General features: G+C 40.5%; 3 protein-coding genes across 4 annotated transcripts; all 3 read left to right on the top strand.

Moving 5' to 3' along the window:
• The first annotated feature begins 7,855 nt into the window (after positions 1 to 7,855).
• On the top strand, positions 7,856 to 9,016 carry LOC131889974 (uncharacterized). The gene is made up of 3 exons (XM_059239213.1): positions 7,856 to 8,190; positions 8,262 to 8,620; positions 8,690 to 9,016. The coding sequence occupies exons 1-3, from the start codon at positions 7,966 to 7,968 to the stop codon at positions 8,919 to 8,921; spliced, it is 816 nt and encodes a 271-aa protein (XP_059095196.1). The 5' UTR covers positions 7,856 to 7,965; the 3' UTR covers positions 8,922 to 9,016.
• A 2,137-nt stretch (positions 9,017 to 11,153) lies between these two features.
• Positions 11,154 to 17,984, top strand: LOC131890349 (uncharacterized). 2 transcript variants are annotated; one of them, XM_059239684.1, is made up of 5 exons: positions 11,154 to 11,742; positions 11,807 to 12,165; positions 14,023 to 14,123; positions 16,413 to 16,771; positions 17,845 to 17,984. In XM_059239684.1, the coding sequence occupies exons 1-4, from the start codon at positions 11,461 to 11,463 to the stop codon at positions 16,430 to 16,432; spliced, it is 762 nt and encodes a 253-aa protein (XP_059095667.1). In that variant the 5' UTR covers positions 11,154 to 11,460; the 3' UTR covers positions 16,433 to 16,771; positions 17,845 to 17,984. The 2 variants fall into 2 exon arrangements, with proteins under 2 accessions (XP_059095667.1, XP_059095666.1); XM_059239683.1 differs by lacking the exons at positions 16,413 to 16,771; positions 17,845 to 17,984 and having other exon boundaries at positions 14,023 to 14,283.
• LOC131890719 (uncharacterized) lies at positions 16,590 to 18,061 on the top strand. Its single transcript, XM_059240126.1, has 2 exons — positions 16,590 to 16,771; positions 17,845 to 18,061. Exons 1-2 carry the CDS (start codon positions 16,590 to 16,592, stop codon positions 18,059 to 18,061), a joined length of 399 nt encoding a protein of 132 aa, XP_059096109.1.
• The last annotated feature ends 3,997 nt before the right edge of the window (positions 18,062 to 22,058 follow it).

Raw genomic sequence — 22,058 nt, 5'->3', positions numbered from 1 at the left:
GTCACGAAGTCGATTTCATAATCGTTGATGAAATGGAAGGAGTTTTAAGTGCTTCAGATGTCATCCCCGACAAGTGGTTTCAAGGCTTGTTCCATGAGGAGTACACGATAGTTCTGATGAACCGCCCTCCCAATCATGATTGCCACATGGGAAAATTTGCTGCCATTTTGACCCAGAAAACCAAACTCGTGTTTGACGGGGAGCTCTTGTTATTTCAAGTCCAGTTCATCTCCAATTTTCGGCATGCGCTATCTTTTCAAGGCATTGCAGCTCAAGATCAGACACTTGCTGGTATTTTGATAGGCGGCTTGAATTGTTCCCCAGATATCATTTGCGATGTGAGAGAAAACAGGGCGTTTTTATACTACTTCAATGGAAGGGATGTCGCTACCAATGTGGGACACTTATTCGATTCGACTTTGGAAAAGGTTGCGGAAGTTGTGGGACACATATGTCCTCACTTCTGTTTTTTTTTGATCGAACGAGAGGACCCACAATACATTCCTAGTTTCTTCCAATTCGTTCCATTTCCCATGTTTGCCAGGTTCAACCACAATGATTTAATGTTCAATGGCAATCTGGAAGTTCTCATGTGGAGAGGAGAAGTGCTCGTCAACAGGAAAAACGAAATTGAAAATGTTTACGCCTGGATTACTCATCGAAGTGGAGACTTTAAGAAACCAAAACATTGGGAAACCTTTTTCAAAACTCTTCTCTCAAGAACTTGGGGTCATTCGATGTTTTTTGAGGAGAGCCTGGCCCAAGACCTCAAAGAGAACTCCACAATGTTCTCAATTGTTTTTTCGCCTGTTTTGAAAGAAGTCTCATCCCAAACCTACGATGAGATTTTAACCATGGACCATTCTTTTCAAAGTCTGGTTCAGTTATTCTTGAGCCCTCCTGGGAAGCAAAAAGCCCTCCTAATTCCTGTTGGTTGTCAAGCATCAAAAGTTGGAATCATCTTTAAAGAGGACTATAACGTTGGGTTTCGATTCTACGTTCTATACGATCCATCGAGGATTCAAAGATATTTTCCTCATCTATCCAGCCTAAGACCACCGTTTGCCTTTCCATTCCAATGTCCTCCACTGTTCACCTATAAAGCGCAAAAGAAGAAGTGCTTTGTCCTAAGCGTATTCAACGTCACGCTTCATTTTGACAACAAGTGTGCCGTGCCAATATTTATGGTAGCTAGAGCTTTTAGTTCCGATATTGCTCTCGGCGATTTGGCTCCTAAAGAGAAGGTCGAAGGCGTTATTGGATCTCATTTTATGTTGCCAATCCCTCAAAAAATGGCCAAAGTGATTCCAGCACCGAACACTGGGCTCATTGAGTTTTTACTTGAGGCAAAAATTCAAACCATTCAGGCAAAATATTCCAAGTGCATTGAGCTGATTTTGGATCTGTACACAACTTGTTCGTACGACAATTCAACCTTCACAGCCTTCCTGCTATTTAGAGGAACGCTAACTGAGTTGAAGCAGCTTGCTTTAAAAGAAGACGTTGCAGAGGTTGCCAGAAGGGCAATGTTTGTGAAACCTGGTACAAACAAGGATTTTGCCGTTGGCTTCTTATTTCCTCAAGATATGCAAGAAAAAGTGGTTAAGGAGCTGATGCCTCTGCTTCTGGGAAACCATCAACCATGCGAATGTTTTCGATGTACCAACAAACTTGATATGCATGGTAATGCTGAGGAAAGAATAGTGGAACTTCTTTGGCAACAAAATGACGAGAGGGAACAAGCCCAACGAAGCTCAAAGCAAGCAAATAATGGCCCTCACACGCCCACCATGACATCAAGGAGTGAATCGGAATTTCCTGGCCTTTTGGAACTCTTCAGAGAGGAAAGAACTATAGCACTACACTCCAATACAACATCCGATAAACCATGTTTGAAACACTCAAAGCATTACATCAAAGAAGAGACCACTGACAAGGTGGATCATTTGGACGGGTTTGACTTCGCTCTGGAAATAAACATCGACAACAAAACTAAAAGGGTGGTTATTCCATCGATCGACCTGCCATCATACGAGTATCATGATGAACTTGACAATAAAGCCAAGCCAATAGAGATGGGGGGCAAATTTGAACCGAACATTCCTCATTCGGAAATGAAGGCTTTGGATGTTTGTAAGCCCCTCGAAACTTTGGTGCAAAGACCCACTTCGAAGGAGGCTAGAAACAAAGCCCTGGAACAAATGATACGTTATTCGTGGAACAAATCGGTCGAAAAAGAGGAACCTCTGCGTACGTGCGATAAGTGTGGTCGAGAAGACTTCGAGTTGCTGGTATGTCATGTATGCAAAGCCTCCTTCTTTTGCAACGCGAATTGTTTCAAGAAGGCGCAAAAGACCCACAAGAAAATGTGCGCCCTAATCGTTGATCAACGGTTCAAGCTTATAATTCCACCCCCAAAGCATCAAGAGTTACCCGAATGTTGATACTACTGTAAGATGCTTCTGAACTATAGGAGCACCCGAGAGGGCTCTATACAACGGCCAATGATCAATCCAAAGCTGCTTTGTCTTACTTTGGTTAGTCTAGCTGTTCAAAATATCGCAGTTAACTCAGTGCAATATCAGCCCCAAATCATCAATATGCTCAAGCATGGTAAGCTTTCAAAAGAACCTGCTTTTGCCAAATTTCATGTGAAATGGTTTTCGCAATAGGGGTTCACTCAGATATATGTTGTTATGTAGCGCCTAAAATATTCAATTAGAGATGAAAAAGCTTCGAGAAGGAGAAATTATATCACCCTGTAAAAGATCGGTAACCTCTCTTAATTCGCCCCATAACAAGTAATTATCATGACTTTTTACAGTGATTGAGCTACGATGATGCTGTTCTTTGATTGTCATCTGACTTCGTAACAAACAAAACAACAGAAAAGCAGTTCTTTGACGAGAAAAGTAAAAAAAGAGTCTTGTTTAGTGTTATCGGAATAAACATCAACTGAGTTTTAAGAGCAATGAATATCATTCGTTTGATTGAGGAAATAAAACCACGTGTGGATAGAGACTAGTCGTTACGGGAAGACGAACAAGATAAGAATAGAAAATGACGTGAGGTTAGACATGGAGTGGGTTAGATCAATGGAGAATAAAAACACAATGACCACAGACCGCCAAAACTTGAGGCATAAAAAAGCCCATTTTGCGACATAGATTTGCATAAAAGCTGCTAAAAATATGTAAAAAAATATCAGCAAAACATTGAAATATGCATAGCTTCGGGACAAAACGTGCAAAAAATTGCTCAATAACTTAACATTTTGGGCTCAAAATCGAGAAAATGGTTTATAATCGAAAAAAAAAAACGGTGGATAAATGACAAATCAGCGCAAAATAAAGACTGCCACAATAGACCGGGTCTGAAAACAATAAAAAGGACAGCTGGGAGGTAAACGGGCCAGGCTGCGTTTTTTCACTGAACTCTATTTGCTTCAGTTAAGTTCATTGGGCATGCGTGTCGATAATCAAACTGCAACTTGTCGTCAACAGCCCAACATGATCACAAGCCATTGATTTTTGCTGACACTTTCCGGGTTGGGCCTTGCCGTCAATGAAGGCATCATATTATCCATTTTTTCCTATGAACAATGCATTCATCTTTCAAACTGTCAAGATTTATTGGTCCACGTGTTGGAAGTCGTGAATGAGCTGGATGTATGATTTTGAGTAATCGAAGTTATGAAACGCCCTGAAGATAGTGCTTTTAACACCCGCTTGTTATAATTATCGATGCTTCCAGTTGAAGTGGCAATCTTGGCTTGAGGCACTTAAATTTAAAAAAAAACTATTGTTTATATATTTCATGAATCATGTCTTTCATACCTTTCTTGTTGTCTGGGGGTTCGAATGTTTGTTTACTTGTAACACATGAATTGTTCATTTGATGGCCGAGGGCTTATCTACTTGTTAAGTTTTATGTAGACATTTCAAGGTCGAAACACGTTCATCGATAACTAGACACGAGACTTCAGTCTAAGAACAAACTAAGGACTAAAAAGACGAAGGCGGCAACTGTCGCAACTTGATAGGAGGAAAAGAGTCCGTCTTTTGGATCGCAATTGCGCTTTTGCGACAAATGTCTAATTCCTAATCAAAGGATTTGTTTAATGTGACAATTTTATAATGTACTTTTTGGCGGAATTGGGTGGTTTGTCAATTAATATGGTAGATCTCAGCTGTGCTGTATGTACAGTACGTGTGAGCAAATTGTGGACAAATGAGTTGATGTCAAACATGTGCAACTTGCTCAAGAACTAATTGGTTTACAAAAAATAGCCTTTTATCAATGAAATAGACAGCGCAATTTCCTCTAAGGGGATGTTGCTCCCATTAAACAAGGACTTCTCTTTGCCAAGCCAGGCCTTGCCAAGGTTGGAACAGTTTTGACCACTGCCACAACCATGACGGCCCAGTTCTTGGTGAAAGGAGGACCCATTCAAGATGATATTTACAAAGGCTCTGGAGCAGCCACTCAGGCATGTAATGCCCCTAATTTCGTTCCGATTGGTTCACTTTTGACTTCAGAAGATCTATGAACGTTTTGAACGGCTAAAATTTGGATCGATGACATTTAGCTCATTTTCCGCCCAAAGGATTGACATTTAGCGCAGTGCATCCTGATTGGATAAATGTACTGTAGACAAACCAAAACTGAGTATTTCAGTTTTGTAATTTTGTTGAGAGCACAAATGAATTTGGAGATGTATGTAGAGGCAAGAAGGCAAAGAGTCACGGCGCTTCTTGAGGTAAAAGTGGGCGTGTTCCGTCCAGAGTCAGGGGCGAAAAGTCCTGACTTATTGATTGCCGTTGTGAACGGAAACATAAAGCAATCTTGACCTTGGCAGTAGGTCAAACAGCGGCCTAGATGGCTCTCAATGATGAGAGCGCCTAATACCAGGGGTTGAATTTTCTAGACCTACCTATAGACCTTCGGTTATATAAGATGAAGTCAAATAAAATGCCCCAGATTGCAATCAAAATAAATAGACCAAATGTTTGCTAACATCATGATTAGGGTATATTTCAACCACAATCTACTGTTTTGTTCCAACATAGTTAAAACATCCTATTCAAATGATATTAGCTAGGTTTTACTCACTCATTTGCCACACGAATGTTTCTTTCAACGAAGTATCCATCCATGAAAAGGGAATGGCAAATTAGAAAGCTCGACTTTCGGCATCGAGTTCCAAAGTAAGTTCTCGGCACGGTTCGACCTGATCAATCTTCAGATCGACCTTTCAGACTGGAATTTCGCCGATAACCTCTCAACCTGTGACTACCAACGAGGGAATCGAGAGGACTACTCCTGTAAAGAGTTGAATGAAGTAACAAGGAAAATGTTTTCTCTTTCATTTCATTTTTTCAATTGTTGCTTTCCTCAAAAGTCGTTCCATTTTAGATCAATTTTTCTCCGTCTCCTTTGCTGTGCTCTTGGCTTTCTACCCATTACGACGTAGGACGAAGCATATAGCACTTAATGAACATTAAGTACTCTATGGACGAAGTAAGTGATGGATACTGAGTTATGCCAATTGAGAACTGTCTCGATCAGGTTTTCTATTGTATCTATGGGCGTGCATTTGCCTTGCAGGTGACCCCCCAATTTTGGGTTTTAAATGTCTTAACGCAACATGGCCCTGATCTGCCATTCTAGCAAATAGGTCTAATATGAGCCAGAACCCAAACCCTTGATAAGTCCCATGGTTGAGAGACGATCCGTTCATGGAGCAAGGTAGGAGAAGTGCGCCAGGTCCTTTGTGTTCAAGGTCAAAATCTCTTTTGTTCCGAAAAATACAGAAAAAAAACGAAATGAAAAATGAATCGAAGTAGAAGAAAGATTGTTTTGATGCTCGGGCCGGATGCTTGAGTCTCACCCGGCCGGCGAAGCCAGCCATCACATCGCCCGTAAACTAGATCTGATAAGCAGTGTCATGTCCGTTTCAGTTTGATTCTCGGTTTGTGGTCGTGGTTAGCGCGTAAAGGTTTCCTTGATTAAGCTCGGGTAGGAGAATCGAACCGAAGACCTCTCTCATGCAAGGAAACTGCGCTATGCATTGGATCATGTCTTCTTCCTCATATGGGTCCCTTCCGAAGGCAGAATTTGAACCTACGTCCCCTGGAGAACCATGTAAGGCCTCTGATGGTCCCACTCGGTCACGATAGTCCTAAAACAAAAACAAACACTTTTTTTGGACATTCAATCAATGGACATATCACATATTAATGTCTACTAGAAACCCTGGTCCCTAATGTCTACATGTATTCCAGATTCGAAATTTCGAGGTAGAAACGGCGGGAAACTCAAAATGTGCTATAACAATTTTCGTTGTTGGCAGATTCGAAAAACTAACTTTTTTTCGAACAGGCCCATATTTTTCACACCTTCCGTGTGCAAATTACCTGAATTCTGCTCAAAGATCAAATTATCGATCACTTAGATATAAACAACCTTCATGATGCGTCTCAACACAGGTTTACTGTAGATCTGGCCGATCGGGTCAGGCAAACCTTTTGAGCGACTATGAATACGAATGTCGTGGATACGAATGTCAAACAACAATTAAGACTGATGCCTTGAAGTGCATACCGGCACAGGAAAGGACATGGCTATTGTAAATTCTATGTTCAAAGAGGCTATCAGGGACCTCGATGGAAAGTCCTTGGAGAGGCCCATGTTGACTGACGGGATCAAGCCGACCCATCTCCACCGTTGTCCAAGATCTTGGACTTCTGGGTTAAGGAGGTGTGGCCGCCCTACTCGCCAGATGCAAATCTCCATGACCATGTAATCGGGCCGCACATTCAAAGCAAGGCCTGCAGGGTTCAACAACCAAATCTAAGGGCCATAAAGGCCTCGGTCGATGAGCACTGGGCAGTCATGTCCGAGGACTATGTGAAAAAGACCTGCTTGGCCTTCAGGAAGAGGCTAAAAGTCATCATTGCTGCTGGAGTAGGTTACATTGAGTAAAAGTGTGGAAATGCTACCAATCTTGACAATACTGTAAAATACGGATAACTCAAATTTGAAACCTGATTCTAGAAGAATACCTTGCCAAAGTTTTGTATGTCGATTGTTCAAATAGTTTCCGGACACCTAGTATATGCATGCCATTCTGAAATTAAACTTGGCTGTCTCTGGAAATTTCATGTCACGGAATTATTTTCTGAAGACTCAAATTGAGGTAGAAAAGTGCAAATTTCTAACACTGACTCATTCAATGCAAATCTTAAATTGAGATTGTTTATCAAATATTCACTAGTACATTCAATTTTGGCTTTTAAAATCCCATATTTTCTGCCCTCAATGATGACAATTGAAGTCTGCGCAGAAAAAAAGCCTCAATATCGGGCAAAGTGCGGATTTGTCTTTTTACAACATCACTGATTGTCGTAAACCTAGGATTATGAGGATCAAGTCGCGTAAATTGATATTATCGAGATATGATTTACCAATGACGGTCAAACTCAATTAAATTTGTGAGATGGTCTATTATGCATGTTCAATTGCCAATGAGTCTTGGGCTCGCAATCCCGGGTAAGGCATTGACGAGTTTTTCAACAGTTAGAATTGTTAACAATTGACATACTTTTTATTAAACGAGCTTCAGTCAGTGAAGCAAGTTACCAATATGTTAAGTCGAACTGGGAAAATGAGAGACCATTATCGTATCTAATCTAGGGGATTTCATGGCAAGAACGACTAATTACTACATTTATTCTTATACTCTATAACATCCCTCACCACCTTGGCCACATAAACAAAACTAGATTGCTCGTATCTCCAATACAATATAATTGCTTGAGATAATCTTTTGCAACCTTTGTTGTTTACATTATCAAGTGGATAACTTCTTTCAATGTCATTCGTGCCTTGATAAGGAAATCGACAACTCGGACACATACGGTTCCAACAAATTCAATCAAACTTGGGACCCCTTTAAAACACGCCATGAAGGAAGTGACCGATCTGGAGGCCCTCAGGGACACCTTGGCCAAGGAGCTACCCTATTCCATCCAGGCCGTGGAATCTGTGAAACATCAACTGATTTTCAAATATAATCCAGCCAAGACTTGCTTTGTCTCTGAAGATTCGTCTTTAGTTGTGATTAAGGAAGTATCAGTTGATGATTTGCCTCTCTTCACCATTTACTGCAATGAGAAAGACGTATCCAAGGTATTTGTCTTTTAATTCATAAAAATGACCATGGTTCTATTTAGAAATGTTTATTTTTCGTTTCACTTTAGATCGAGAGCGACTTGAGAGGAATCCTTTCATGGAAAGATCCATGGGCAATTGGGTGCGTTCCGAATTACATGGTTCCAGTCTTGAAAAAAATTGCACTGTCTCATGGACCCGAAACTAACTTGGAGGTCAACGATTGTTGGGTCGTGATCCTGGATCCCAAAGTCAAGCTGCCCGAGATTGAGTTGAAACCAAATTGGGAAGTCAAGCAAATTCCTCCCAGTGATGCCACGTTTGTGAACAAGATGTGGAGATATCGCTCCGATTCTAGCTTGGACTTGATCAAGGCTCAAACAAATCTTGGCCTTGGATTTGGCACGTACGTAGATGGCGAGCTCGCTTCATCTACTGTGACCTTCAAGTAAGTTTCATCGTGGCTTTGACAACACCTTTCTTCCGTTACTGTGTTTGAACAATATTTCGCTTCCAGCTTTGGTCTTTTGGGCGCTGTGGCCACGGCTGAGCATCACCGTAGAAAGGGTTTGGCTCAAATCACATTGGCATTTGGCTCCAATTACCTCCGATCATTGGGGCTCAATCCATTTGGATATGTGGAGACTTACAATTCACCATCTTTAAGTATGATCAAGAAAGTGGGATATACCCATACCCACGATGGTCCCTGGATGTTTTGGAAGCGTCCTAAGCCCACCGACAAATGAGCATTTTCATTTCCATTTGATCATGTTATACCTAGATCACGGTCTAATTTGCTTTGAATGACACCCTTGACTATAAAATAAGCTACAGTTCATAATGTTGCATTTGAGGCAGTAAGAGTCCCTGAGTAAGTGAAAAAGATCTTGGGGGTAAGATGAATGAATCAGGCGACCAATTATTCTTTTGTCGGATAGCAATAAGCATTACCAGGCATTTGTGGGAAACGGGAGTTTTTGGGTGGGTATTTATGTTAAACATTGTTAACATATATTTGCAATGGATTTCACGTTACCTTGCCAAGGCTTCTTCAACACTATTTTCCATGGTGATGGTGTCAACTACCCTCTGTCGTAAGAGAACACCTCAGAAATTTTGAATATGGGTAAATCACACGTTGAATTTGTATGAAGCAAAATATTTATTCACAATCACGGGCACTCTTACGTGGCGTGGCAGAATTGATTTCATTAACGGCTGTTATCAAGGATTTAGTTTTGGCCGCGGACGATTGTATTTATCTCAAGTAGTCCGTTGGCTAGGAAAAGTTGTTTTGCCGCACATATGGAGGTCTACAAAACTAGATACTAAAACATTGGTCTCTTCAAAACACAAGGCCAAGAGGACGCACCAATTCAACTCAATTCAGATCATCAGTCATGACTCGTGAGGTTTCGGAATATTTTTTTTAGGTTTGCTCTCGGAAAGTTTGCCTTCTATATTCATTGAACCTCTTAATTTGCTTAGGAAGAGCAATTTTTTTGCTTGGATTTGATTTCTTACAATGCATCTCAACAATACGGAACATGGAAATGTTTCATTTGAGCTCTGGGTTTTTTCTTAAGAACGGCCCAATTCTGCTCAAAGATGCCTTTATTTTTTTCATGGGATTGAAGTTTTAATGAGCCAAGTTGACATGTTTTTTAACGCGCTTGCTACTGTAAGTTTTGGCCGATGGATTAAATATTCATTTAATTTTATTATATGCCAGGGATAGCTGAGCTAACGCGGACGGAATGCTCTTTTTCAAATCTTTCCCGCCATAACAGCGAGAGGTTGACTTTGACTTGATCATAAACCACTGAAGATTACGGACGTACCTCGACCAAGACTAGTCATAACAAAAAGCCAATTCAGCCGCAATTACCTAGGGCTGTCTGTAGAATCTTTGGCCGATTTGTTAGTCAAGATATCAGGGCTGCCAGGCATATGTTGAAAATTGCGTTTTCCAGAGCTTCAAGAAAGCTTTGGACAAGACGAACCTGCGACATGACAAGACCAATGGTGCCGCCCCGATGACTAGCTTGGTCATCGAAATACGTCCATAATTTACAGTGGTCTATGGATAGCAATATGAAATGAGTTCAAGTTGAGGAAGATTTGGGAAAAAATTACATGGCCATTTAAAAATAACCCTTACATCTTCTCATTTTGAAATATCTTCATATTGTGCATGCTGAATTTTGTTTATGTTCCGTAGTAGAGCCTCGTACACCAATCGGGTACTTTTGGTCGGTGAAGTGTTTCCATCACAAATTTGGTCAGCTGATTTACAATTGAAAAGCATATTTTCTTTTGAGTGTTTTAGAGCATTTACTGGTGCAAAAAGGAGTCCTGAATGTGTCGCAAACCTTCATTTCGAATTCTTTTGTACCATAATGTGTATGTATATTTAATTTCGGAGTGCTTGTCATGGATAGCAAAACCGTATATACATTAATGTTTACATTTATATAATTACGTTTACATACATTTAATGTCTTTCCTCGTCTTAATCCTTTTCTTAATGCTAAACCCTAACCTTTAGTGGGACATTTGCTCATTATGAACCTGAAGGAGTGCTTGAGCTCGTTGAATAGGCGGGAAATAGATGGAACAATTTTTCGGGTTTTCGGTGTTGGCAGATTTTCGAAAAAAGAACTCTAGGCCTAACCTTATCTCTTGAAAAGACCAATACTAGTATGCATCAAATGTGGGGACGAATCAGTCCCTTTTTGACCGAGAACCGGGGCAATTTTTCTAAACAAGTGAAGGTGAATCCCTGGTTTTGCTCTACATCTCATGTTTTGATTGCGGAGTCGCTGATTAATCTGCGTTAAAATGGAGCTTTTATTCACTCAAAGTAGTTAAATAGAAAATGATAAATCCACGTCAGCTTTGATTTTCCTTTTCCCTTGACTTTTGATCTTGTCCAATAAGATGTTTGTACTCGGCCCTTTGTTCTATCAAGGAAAACGGAAACATTTGATCAAGTGTGACAATTAAGATCACATCCTAAATAAAGTATCTTGAAGTCAATATTAAGCCGACTTTTTTCAGATTGAAAATAACACAATATAACTGTCTGTCTTTCAACTGACTGAGTGGTTTTCGCAATGTATGACAGTAAAATTAAGCTTCCTGCACAACATACGGGTACACACATCTTTCACAGATGTGTCGTGTGTTGGGCTCAAATTTCTCCCAAACACTTGATTAGTAAGTCTTCATTATCGTTCGCACACGTCGAAATATTTAATGAGCTGAATTGATACTTACAATCTTATGTTTTTCGGACAGTTTACTCCGAGCAATCGGGGCGAACAAGTAAGAACAATGAAGCAAGTGTTCGATTTGCCAGCCTTGCAGGAGACTCTAATTCAAGAGTTGCCCTTTTCCATCTTGGCTTTAGAGTCCGTGAAGCATCAAATCAAATACAATATCCAGCCGCCCAAAAAATGTTATGTGTCCGAAAACGAATGCTCCTCTTTTGTCGTGATAAAGGAGCAATTTAACAAATCCCTCCCCATGTTTACTATTTTCTGCAAAGAAAGTGACGCTTCTATGGTAATGTATTATTTGAACAGGGTTCTGATTCATAACATTACATATCAACTGCTATTGTTTTTAGGCCGAGCATGAATTGAAAGACATCATTCCATGGGATCAGCCTTGGGCGATAGGTGGATTGCCAGACTATTTAGTAGAGAATTTGAAAGCCAAAGCCCGGATTCAAGGACCAAGCGAACTCTTGGAATTGAGTGAAAGTTGGGTCGCGATCCTAGATCCAGAGACTTCTATTCCTGGGATCGACATTCCTCCAAACTGCAAAGTTCAACACGTTGCCCTGAGTGACGTAGAATTTATGGACAAGTTGTGGAAGTTTCGATCGAGTTCCAGTCTCTCTATGTTAGAGGCTCAAGCTGAGCGTGGATTGGCCTTTGGAACCTACGTGGATGGCGAACTGAAGTCCTCGCTTGTCACATTCAAGTAAGATATTGAAAGATTGTTCTGGTACAATTAACTTCCCTCCCACCAGTAACAAGCAGAACTGAGGAGCAAACTGTCCAAATAATTCAGTTTTGAAAAATTTTACCCAACACTAAGAAAGATAGTCTTCAATGCTTCAATGAAACGCTGTGTCTCGTGTTCACCCATCTTCTCGAAATGTAAGTGGCTAGATTGGGTCTAACAATTGGTGCTGGGGCGGGTAAGTTCGAGTACCTACTTTTTTACTGTTTGCCGGACTCGCCGAGTCCGGACTCAAATCCAGCAAAAGAGTCAGGTTGAGGTGAAAGACTCGTTTTGCGAAATTCTAAGAAAAAATTGAATTTTTTTTAACGAGTCCGGACTTGATTCCTAACACAAATTTCATCTCAAATTTTTCTCTTGGCAATTTTTATCATTTCTCGTCACTTTCATGTTTGCGACTCCAAACCTTGTGTCAGTCCAAAAAAGTACCTTTTTTTATTGGAGCAGGAGTAGGCGATAAAAGACAACTTCATGACATATATCATAGTTTTTGACCTGTGATTGTCGACTGTGCTTAAGGTATAACGATCGGTGGGAGAGGGTTGATCAGCAATAAAACAAAGATAATTGAGCTCCGCGAGAATCATTGAGAACATAACAGAACCTTAATTTGCTGCTTCGTATACTGTACAATGACGCTGTTGGTAGGATCCAGAACCCGTCATGCCCGTAGATCACTCTCCTGTGCCCCTTGTTCTCACCTCCAAAAAAGGAAGAACTCTTCACCAGATCTTGGATCTTAGGACAACACTAAAAGCCTCAAGGCTTCTGATAGCCTCTAAAACATCTTGATTTGTGACTTGTAGGTCATTTAAGAGCTCAACTGAACTAGCCTTGCCAATCTCAACAGACTCATCTTTAGCGCAATGAGCTTTCCAATAGGAAGATTGGCATTCCAACCACGAACTAACTTGTTTCCTTGTTTCGTCAACGTAAGAAGAGACAATGACAATAGTCCTAGGCCTTTTAAGCGGAGCGATGAATGTTGTGAATAGTGTGAGGTCTTAAAATTGAGCCCATTTGAACACCCGACTTGACACCATGCATGTTACCAAGGGATCCCTCGACCTTAACCAATTGCTTCCTAACACGAATGAAACTGTTTAACCAATTGAGAGCCTTGTCCTAGATGCCTATGTCGTGGAGTTTATTCATTAAGGGCCAATGAACTACTTCCTAAAGGACCCTGGCAAAGAGAAGATAGAAGTAAATTACGTCCCTGCCTTTTTTGAGTTTCTGTCGTTGATAGACATCCCAAACCATGAGTGCATTTTCAATTTTTCTACATTTGGTGAGACTGGAGATGGGTCTAGCAAATCAAGAGTGTCAGTAATACGATCAGTTTTGCCAAGGCCTGACTTGTTCGTACCATCGTCAAGTAGTGGCTGGATTTGACCAACCCAAACTATGAAGGCTTTGCAAATCAAAAGGTTTATTAAAGGAAGATGGAGTTTTCCCATCCAATACCAAAGTGAAAAAACAGTTCCGCTGAAAACCTACCACAAATGAACTGCAGACAGAAATTTACCAAAGTTACTTTGGCCAAGAAAACAGGCATAATCTTGTTGAATGACAGGACATGTCAGCAAGAACACTGTCAATATAAAACTGATTCCATCACTATATCATCTTAAAATTAGAAAGGCAGGCATTTAAAGAACAAAAAAACGTAATTGCTGCTTTAGCCAATTAGTTGCGAACGCTCGTCGTGAGTAAACATTTAACAAATCATCACCCACCTATGATTTTCACTTTGGTCAGATCAAGAACTTTAAGCTGTTTTGAGTGTCTCTAGGAGTTTAATTTTATTTTCAGTTTTGGTCCTCTGGGTGCGTTGGCCACCGCTGAATCTCATCGAAAGAAGGGTTTGGCCCAAATGGCTTTAACCTATGCGGCTAAACATCTTCGCTCTGAAGGTTTGACACCGTTTACCTTTATTGAAACATACAACAAACCTTCGTTCGGGTTGTTCATGAAAACTGGATTTACATATACACATAACATATTTTGGCTGTTTTGGAAAAGACCGCAATAAACGCCTCAAAACGATGGTAAGGCATCAATTTCGACACGTTACTTTCAAACAACCTTACGCAAAATTGTATCTTAGGGGGAAGAATTGTTTTCAACGCATCGCCAAGTCTACGTTCTTTAATACTGTTTGTTCACCCGACACCCTTGATTGTATAGCATTCAACGAAGATACGAGCGATGCCGTATTCTTTACATGTTCAAGTGTCTCCATGGTCTTTGCCCAAATCCAGGCGTTGAACACTCCCAGAGTGACAGAAGAGGCATTACTTGTGCCATTCGACTTAAGGCAAGTTCGTTTGATATAAACTCTTAAAGAGCCTAAAGACTTACTTCGCTTTGAATAGAGCCCCTACACTGTACAAGGTTTTACCAATACCTCTCCGACAATTCCACGTAGTAGATAAACCCTTGCCTAGTTTTAAGTGAGACTTGGACCATTACCTGCAAACGATACCGAACCAACCCTACGTTCAGGGGTGCCTCAAAGCGGCAGGTACTAATTCGTTGGTATTTCAATTTTTTATAAGACATAACATGACTTGCTGGGAAATCATTCCCAAGCATCGGCTAAAACACCAGTAAAAAAAGTAAGAACGAAGAAATTGAAGTAGTCAGGAGTGAGTAGGATTTGGGAATCATTGTACTAAACGACGGAAAATTCACCGAGCACATTCACCTATAAGAGACCAAGGCGTTTCAAACCTGCGGTTGGGTGTACCGAACTTTTTAATCTAGGGACTGAGGAACGACGATGACCCTGTACAAGTCCCTAATTCTACCGCATCTAGGGTATGCATCACCAATTTGGGCGCGTATGGCCTAAGACTCGAAACATCTTCAAAAAGTTGAAAAAGTGTTGCGCTTCTTTACCAGATATATTTTGGCAATGGCTGATCCCATTGACGAGCGATGTAAATTGCCAAAAAAAACGTTGTCGAATGTAGGGGCGCTGATCAATCCACGTCACATGGGGACATATAATTAACATGACTCTCTACGCCAGCTTTGAATTTCTACGTCCTCTACTTGTTTTGTCTTTACTGGACCCTTTTGTTCCATCCGTGTAAATGAAACACCTGCATATATGTAAAACAGACCCCTCTAAATAAAAAAGTATCACACCTTTAAATATCTGCTTGATAACTTGAAATGAATTCGAAACAATAAAAGGCAAAATTTAATCCGTGAAATCTACTTCCTGTTCATTGGCGACAGGAATCTTACTCTTCGCCCACTTGTAAACAGGGAGCCATGAAATAAAGTTTCCGACATTGGGGATTGGTTTCCTTGCTCCTGATGAGAGTCAATAATCTACGCATGATAACCGGTTTTCATAGGTAAACGAAAATCAAGCATCATATTCTTTCACGGGAGTCCAGTATTACAGCCTCAGTCCCCCCCCAAACACTTGACCTATGAGCTTTCATTATTTTTTCCTCACTCAGGATTGTTAACGGTGCTAACTTATTGTTCACAAATTTCAAATTTATGCTTTTTCGGACAGTTGCAGTCGCGCGATCGGGACGAACAAGCAAGACCAATGAAGCAAGTGTTTGACTTACAAGCCTTGCAGGCGACTCTAATTCAAGAGTTGCCTTTCTCCATCTTGGCTTTGGAGTCCGTGAAACATCAAATCAAATTCAACTTCCAACCGCCAAAAGAGTTTTATGTTTGTGAAAACGAGGAATTGTCCTTAGTGGTGATTAAGGAACTGGGAGATGAATCATTCCCAGTGTTTACTATCTTCTGCAAAGAAAGTGACGCTCCGCAGGTACGCCTTTTGAATTTGGATTAGCACCCTCTTGTCTTGTCAAACTCTAGTTAGTTCGAAATTCACACAATAACTATTACAATTCGATCTAGTCTCAATCTTATTGATGAAGCGATTATGTTTCATTATGGGTCGTACCTAGATTAGCTTATCCATCCTTAGTACATTGACAAAACAATCCCTTCAATTTCCCTTCAAAGTGTCCGGGAGCTAATATCATAACTTTATAGTCAATCTTGATCATTTTTCTGCCTTTTGATATTATTTTTTTGTGACACATTTCCCTCAACCTATCAAGATAAAACGGCGAATGTGCGACCCTAAATAGAATAAAAAATAAATGGACCATTTCGTCCATGCTATTATTTTGGTTTTTTATAATGACCATGTACACTTTTAGGCCGAGCAAGAATTGAATGAAATCATTCGATGGGATCAGCCTTGGGAAATAGGTGGACTGCCGGACTATTTAGTTGGGGCTCTAAAATCCAACGCCCAGAATCAAGGATCTAGGGAGATTTTAGAAGAGAGCGAATGTTGGGTCGCAATCTTGGACCCAGAGACCACCATTCCAGAAATGAATATACCTCCGAACTATAAGGTTCGACACGCTGCGGTGGAAGACGCCGAGTTTATGGACAGATTGTGGAAGTTTCAGTCAAGTTCCAGTCTCCCTATGTTGAAAGCTCAAGCTGAGCGTGGTTTGGCCTTTGGAACCTACGTGGATGGCGAACTGAAATCTTCGCTTGTCACATTCAAGTAAGAATATGGAAAATCAATTTCTTACATCAATCTTGGGGTGGAGTAGAGCATAATCCGAAAGTTTAGACCTGCAGGTTCTTTACCACTTTGTTTAATCACTATTTTGTCACTACATCGGTTGGTGTGCTTGCTTGATCTTGTCCAAATGTGTGAGCTGTTTTACAGCTTTCGCACACAGCGCAACATTTCCATTGATTGATTTTATTATATTCCCACCAAGAGAATGAAATACCATAGTTTTGAGTGAAAATGAAGTTTAGAATACTTTTCAGACTGATTCAAAGAGCAGATTTAAGAAAATCCGGCATTTTTTGCCTACTTCATACATTTATTTTCTTAATTGTCAGTGTAAATTCCTCATTGGTTTTTTTTCATTTTCCTCTATAAGTGCTTTTGAGCAAGTTTTGGCTTAAGTTGGCGGACAAATTAAATTCCCTGACGTAGATGAGAGAACTGAACTCAAATCCCGCTTACCTGAAGGCAAACTTTAGAGGAGGAGACGTAGCCTGCAGGTTAAGCAATCGGAAACACCAACCGGGGAATTAACGTGGGCGTGGCAAAGCTTAACCAACCCTCCTACCATACCACCCACAAATTAAAAAGAATTTGTACATAGATCCAAGAAAAAGTCCATTGATTTGTTACAGGCAACCATTTCTTGATCGAAGGGAATGGAATTGAATGCCAAATTCGTTCGAAATGATGCTATATTTGTAATTTTCAACCAGTCACTTTTCAAGGAGCTGCCCTTCGAAAAGTAGATGGTGATGGCTTCGGAAATTGTTGGCGCCAACTTGAGAGCGTCCATATTTTTAAGTAAAAGTGAGAAAAGTAAGAATAAGGTGATAACGATGCCAGTTTGTGCTAGAAAGTCCCAAATAAACAATTTCCGGATAACGAGCAGACGAACCTAACAAAACCAATTGACCTTTAAGTTCAACGAGAAAGCTAATATAGTACAAGAATGTTTAACGAACTTACACTCAAATTTATTTTTCTTCTCAAAGAGACCAAACAGTACTCCTGGCCTAGTGAATGGAGGTCCTTTCTGATCGTATTGTTGTTTTCAGTTTTGGTCCCCTGGGTGCCCTGGCCACCGCTGAAACTCATCGTAAGAAGGGTCTGGCCCAAATGGCTTTAATCTACGCAGCTAAACATCTACGCTCTGAGGGTTTGACGCCATTTGCCTTGATTGAAACCTTCAACAAACCCTCGTTCGGGTTGTTCATGAAAGCTGGATTCACACATACCCATAATGTTACTTGGCTGTGGAAGCGAAGTCAATAAACTCTTCGATTTCGACCGTAAAGCATCAATTTAAAACATTGCCAAGCCCATTCTCATTTTTTTGCTTGCTTATACTCTCACATTTTTACCAAGGATATGGGGATATTGAAATTACTTTGGGATTAATAATGTCCCTCAGTGGGTTGGACCAAATACGACAAGAGACTTGGTCCATCGACGACTTTACACTTGACATATTTGACGCCGCCAAATGTACCCTTATAGCATAACAAAAATTTTAGAAACCATTGAACTCAACCTCCCGACCAGAAATTGAAAATATCATGGTCACGCTTTCCGAGCCAGGCAAATTCCCTCGCTGGACATTCGAAATTATAGGGAAATGCATGGCTAGTTTTAAGCTGTAGCTTGAGAAATTCCTGTCTGCCAGGATTTTTTTCCTATCATTCAAATTTTTCAGCTGTCCAAGTTAAGTTGAGGCATGGAGGTCGCAATTTAACTGGAGGTCTATCAAATTGTCGCAGTATACCCTGGTAGGCTTTGATCTCATTAGGAACGGGGCTAATACGATGAGTTAGGCCTTACCTTGGATCGGCTTTCACCCTCCATCCTGTTTAAAGAGGTTACTGGTGATCATTTCCAGTCAATATAGTCCAATTTTCAAGTAAATTCTTGTTTATAATTCAGATGATTGACATTGGAATTCCAGGATTGTGTAGTAGTTGGTCCATTTTTCGCTTTGCAGTTAATAAAACACATCTGATTCACTTTCAAGGAGTGCTTGGATGTTTCTGGCAACCACTCACATCAAAAAAGAACTTTACACGAATTCTTGTCACTTGTAATTTTTATTCGAACAATTCAAACTTCATGGTTCGTCCATCTTGTATCACCGGTTACCTCAACTTAACTTGGACAGCTGGAAAACTTGAACAATAGGAAAAAATCCTGGTAGACAGGAATTCCTCCAGCTACAGCTTAAAACTAGCCATATTCCTCCCTATAATTTCCAATGCCTATGGCGAGGGAATTTGCTTGGCTTGGAGAGCGTGACCATTATTTTTTTCAATTTCTGGTCGGGAGGTTGAGTTCAATGGTTTCTAAAATTTCCGTTGTACTATTGGGGTACATTTGGCGGCGTCAAATATGTCCAGTGTAACGTCGTCCATGGTTGAGGTAAACGGGTGATACAAGATGGACGAACCATGAAATTTGACTTGTTCGAATAAAGATTACAAGTGACAAGAATTCGCGTAAAGTTCCAAAATAATTTGATGTGAGTGGTTGCCAGAAACATCCTAGCACTCCTTGAAAGTGAATCAGACGTGTTTTATTACTACAAAGCGAAAAAGGGGCCAACTACTACACGATCCTGGAAATCCAATGTCAATCATCTTGAATTATAAACAACAATAGACGTAAAAATTGGACTAATAAGTAAAGGAAATTCAAGGAAAAATGTGGTCCGGCACCCTGATTTTGGGCATTTTGGGGAGAGAGAACTAAGACAAGCATCACAGTCAACTCGCGCCATTCGCCCATTGAATTTTCAATAATCAAGTGAGTTTGAGCGAGTTGTTTACAAAATCCTGGTAAATTAGCATGTTTGGTGTTAATCAGTGAACGCACTATCAAATTGGCTCAATGCCGCAATGCTAATTGCCTAGACGAGCATATAAAAATGGAAAATATGTCAAAATCCAACGCATGAACAGTGTGGTTTGTTTGGGCATGTTGTCTTTGATTTTACTCCATGAATAACGTCAGTTGTCCATAAACGCGTTTACTTGACTAGCCCTTTTGACTGGAAATGATCAGCATCAACCTCTTAAACAAGATGGAGGGTGAAAAACCAATCCAAGGTATAAGCCTAACACATCGTTTTAGCCCCGTTTCCTAATGAGATCAAAGCCTGCCGGGGTACACGGCGACAATTTGATAGACCTCCAGTTAAATTGAGACCTCCATGCTTGGTCGTATGCATTCTTATGTTGTTCTTTTGTAAAAAATTGAACAGGCATCATTCCTTTTCATTTCCAAAATTTATCTTATTTCGGTGCAATAGTTTTTGCAACAAGGGGTCGACATGGTGATGGCTGCTCCTTCTGTTATATTATTTTCGTAGAGTTTTAAAGTACTTTTTTAGGCGTCTCAAATATGAGAAGCAACATATGAAGCAAACACATATTGGGGGGGGCTCAGTTTTGTTTTGCGTTCGTTGCATAGAAAACCGTAAATGTAACCGTAAAGTTCCACAGGAGCTGTACCGCATGAGCATGTTTTCAGGTCAGCTGACGCTGATGGAAATGGGACAAGATATTTCGTTAAATCTCGCTTCAGGCAAGTTGAATTATTATCATGAAACGTTTGTTATTCTCTTTAATCTTAATTTCTTTTGAATCTTACAAATATACAAGTAGAAAGAGTGGTAGAATATTTAAAAAAAACATGCTTTTTAGGGCATAATACACGGAAACATTTTAAAAAAAGATTTGGACATTAGTAGAGCAAATCATGTACTCTATTGATTGCCCTTGTTTAGCAACGCATCTCGAAAATCTCGAAAGTGTTAACAAAATGTATCCGAAATTGCAACGCAATGATGAGGCATTCGGAAATTTCATTTCAATCTCCCAACAATGTTGCTTGAATGTGGGTGACATGATTGCGCCTATACGTAAACAAGGTAATTCCGACACCTCTGGAGGTCAGCCTGAACCCAGGCTTGTTCCTTGCGTTTCAATTAAGTGTTTTCCACCACATGGATGAAAACTTTAATTTGAGCCCCATTTTAACCTCTTCAAAATTTCGTTCTTAAAAATGTGGTCGGACAACTTACTCAAACCCGTTTTATGAAGCGTGCTGGACGAGAGCAATTGCTTGATAAGGATTCTTATTAGGGGGTTCTACTCTGAATTTGGACGAGCCGTCAACGATTCAAATTTGCACCATAGTTGTCCTAAGTAGCTTGACTACGAATGAAACATTTTTTCCACCAGCGACAGCTGAGACGAAAACATGCGATCGCAGCGCCCTTGATCGATCTATATATGAAGTTATCTATGGTTCGTTGTGTCAAATCTTGAAGGGGTATTTTTGGCGCACTTCCTTTACCGGGATTCCTGGGATTGGAAACTCAGCAGTTCAAGACGAGAAATGTTTTAACTAGCCTAGATTCACAAAGGCTTGAAGGCGCTCCCAAAACGAACACTAGAATTGACCCTAAATCCTTGGGTTGGGACAAAGCTCATGAATGCTTCTGAAATCGTACAGTATCAGATACCTTTCGTACCCTCTCTGAATACTGTACAATCCCAACCTTTCTAACTTCTCCAATACAAGAGCTCTCTCATATCCTCAATGTTCCTAGCAAAACATCTTTGGACTTGCTTGAGCTTTTGCAAACCTGCTGAACTACTTGGAGCCAAAAGGGACGAGGCATATTCAAGATGTGGCTGGACAATCGACTTGTACAGGGTTAGCATCGTGATGCTATCTCTGGACTTAAACGTGCTTTTATATCCCACCACGCATTTGGAAAACTTTGCCAACTTTTTACTGAACATGCTAATCGAACTGTCCTTTATTTTTGGAGGGCCACTCCTAAATCCTTCGCGGACGAAACCGTCTTGATATTTTTTCTCCATTATCTACAAGTGGAGTATTCAAAGATCACTGAAATCATCATGAACCTCAAGAAATTATATCAGATTAAACTTCATGATTTTCTCAAACACCTTTGCAATATTTCGAGTGAGAGAAATCGGCCTATAGTTACTGGGGAGCGACTTATCTCCCCCTTTTAAAATTGGAACAACGTGAGCTATGATAACTTTTGTGAAAATGGAAACTTGCCCTTATCCATAGATTTCTAGACGCCGGATGTCGGACGACGACCACTCGGTTGGCTAACAGTACAATAATTCGGTTTGTAATCAATTCCCAGGAGACCATCCATTGTACTGTTTTACCAGCCGATGGTCGGTCGTCCGACATCCAGTGTCTAGAAATCTATGCCTGATCCAAGATGCAACGC

Source organism: Tigriopus californicus, chromosome 11, assembly GCF_007210705.1.
Source record: "Tigriopus californicus strain San Diego chromosome 11, Tcal_SD_v2.1, whole genome shotgun sequence".
In the NCBI taxonomy this organism is placed as follows: domain Eukaryota; kingdom Metazoa; phylum Arthropoda; class Copepoda; order Harpacticoida; family Harpacticidae; genus Tigriopus; species Tigriopus californicus.
The sequence above is the reverse complement of the archived record's forward strand: the minus strand, read 5'-3'. Positions and strand labels throughout refer to the sequence as shown.

Excerpts from the sequence above, each read along its gene's own strand:
- LOC131889974 (XM_059239213.1), top strand. The coding sequence starts at position 7,966 with ATGAAGGAAGTGACCGATCTGGAGGCCCTCAGGGACACCTTGGCCAAG. Across the intron at positions 8,191-8,261 it reads ATGAGAAAGACGTATCCAAG|ATCGAGAGCGACTTGAGAGG; the intron begins GTATTTGTCTTT and ends GTTTCACTTTAG. Across the intron at positions 8,621-8,689 it reads TCATCTACTGTGACCTTCAA|CTTTGGTCTTTTGGGCGCTG; the intron begins GTAAGTTTCATC and ends TTTCGCTTCCAG.
- LOC131890719 (XM_059240126.1), top strand. The coding sequence starts at position 16,590 with ATGAATATACCTCCGAACTATAAGGTTCGACACGCTGCGGTGGAAGAC. Across the intron at positions 16,772-17,844 it reads TCTTCGCTTGTCACATTCAA|TTTTGGTCCCCTGGGTGCCC; the intron begins GTAAGAATATGG and ends TGTTGTTTTCAG.
- LOC131890349 (XM_059239683.1), top strand. The coding sequence starts at position 11,461 with ATGTTTTTCGGACAGTTTACTCCGAGCAATCGGGGCGAACAAGTAAGA. Across the intron at positions 11,743-11,806 it reads AAGAAAGTGACGCTTCTATG|GCCGAGCATGAATTGAAAGA; the intron begins GTAATGTATTAT and ends TATTGTTTTTAG. Across the intron at positions 12,166-14,022 it reads TCCTCGCTTGTCACATTCAA|TTTTGGTCCTCTGGGTGCGT; the intron begins GTAAGATATTGA and ends TTTTATTTTCAG.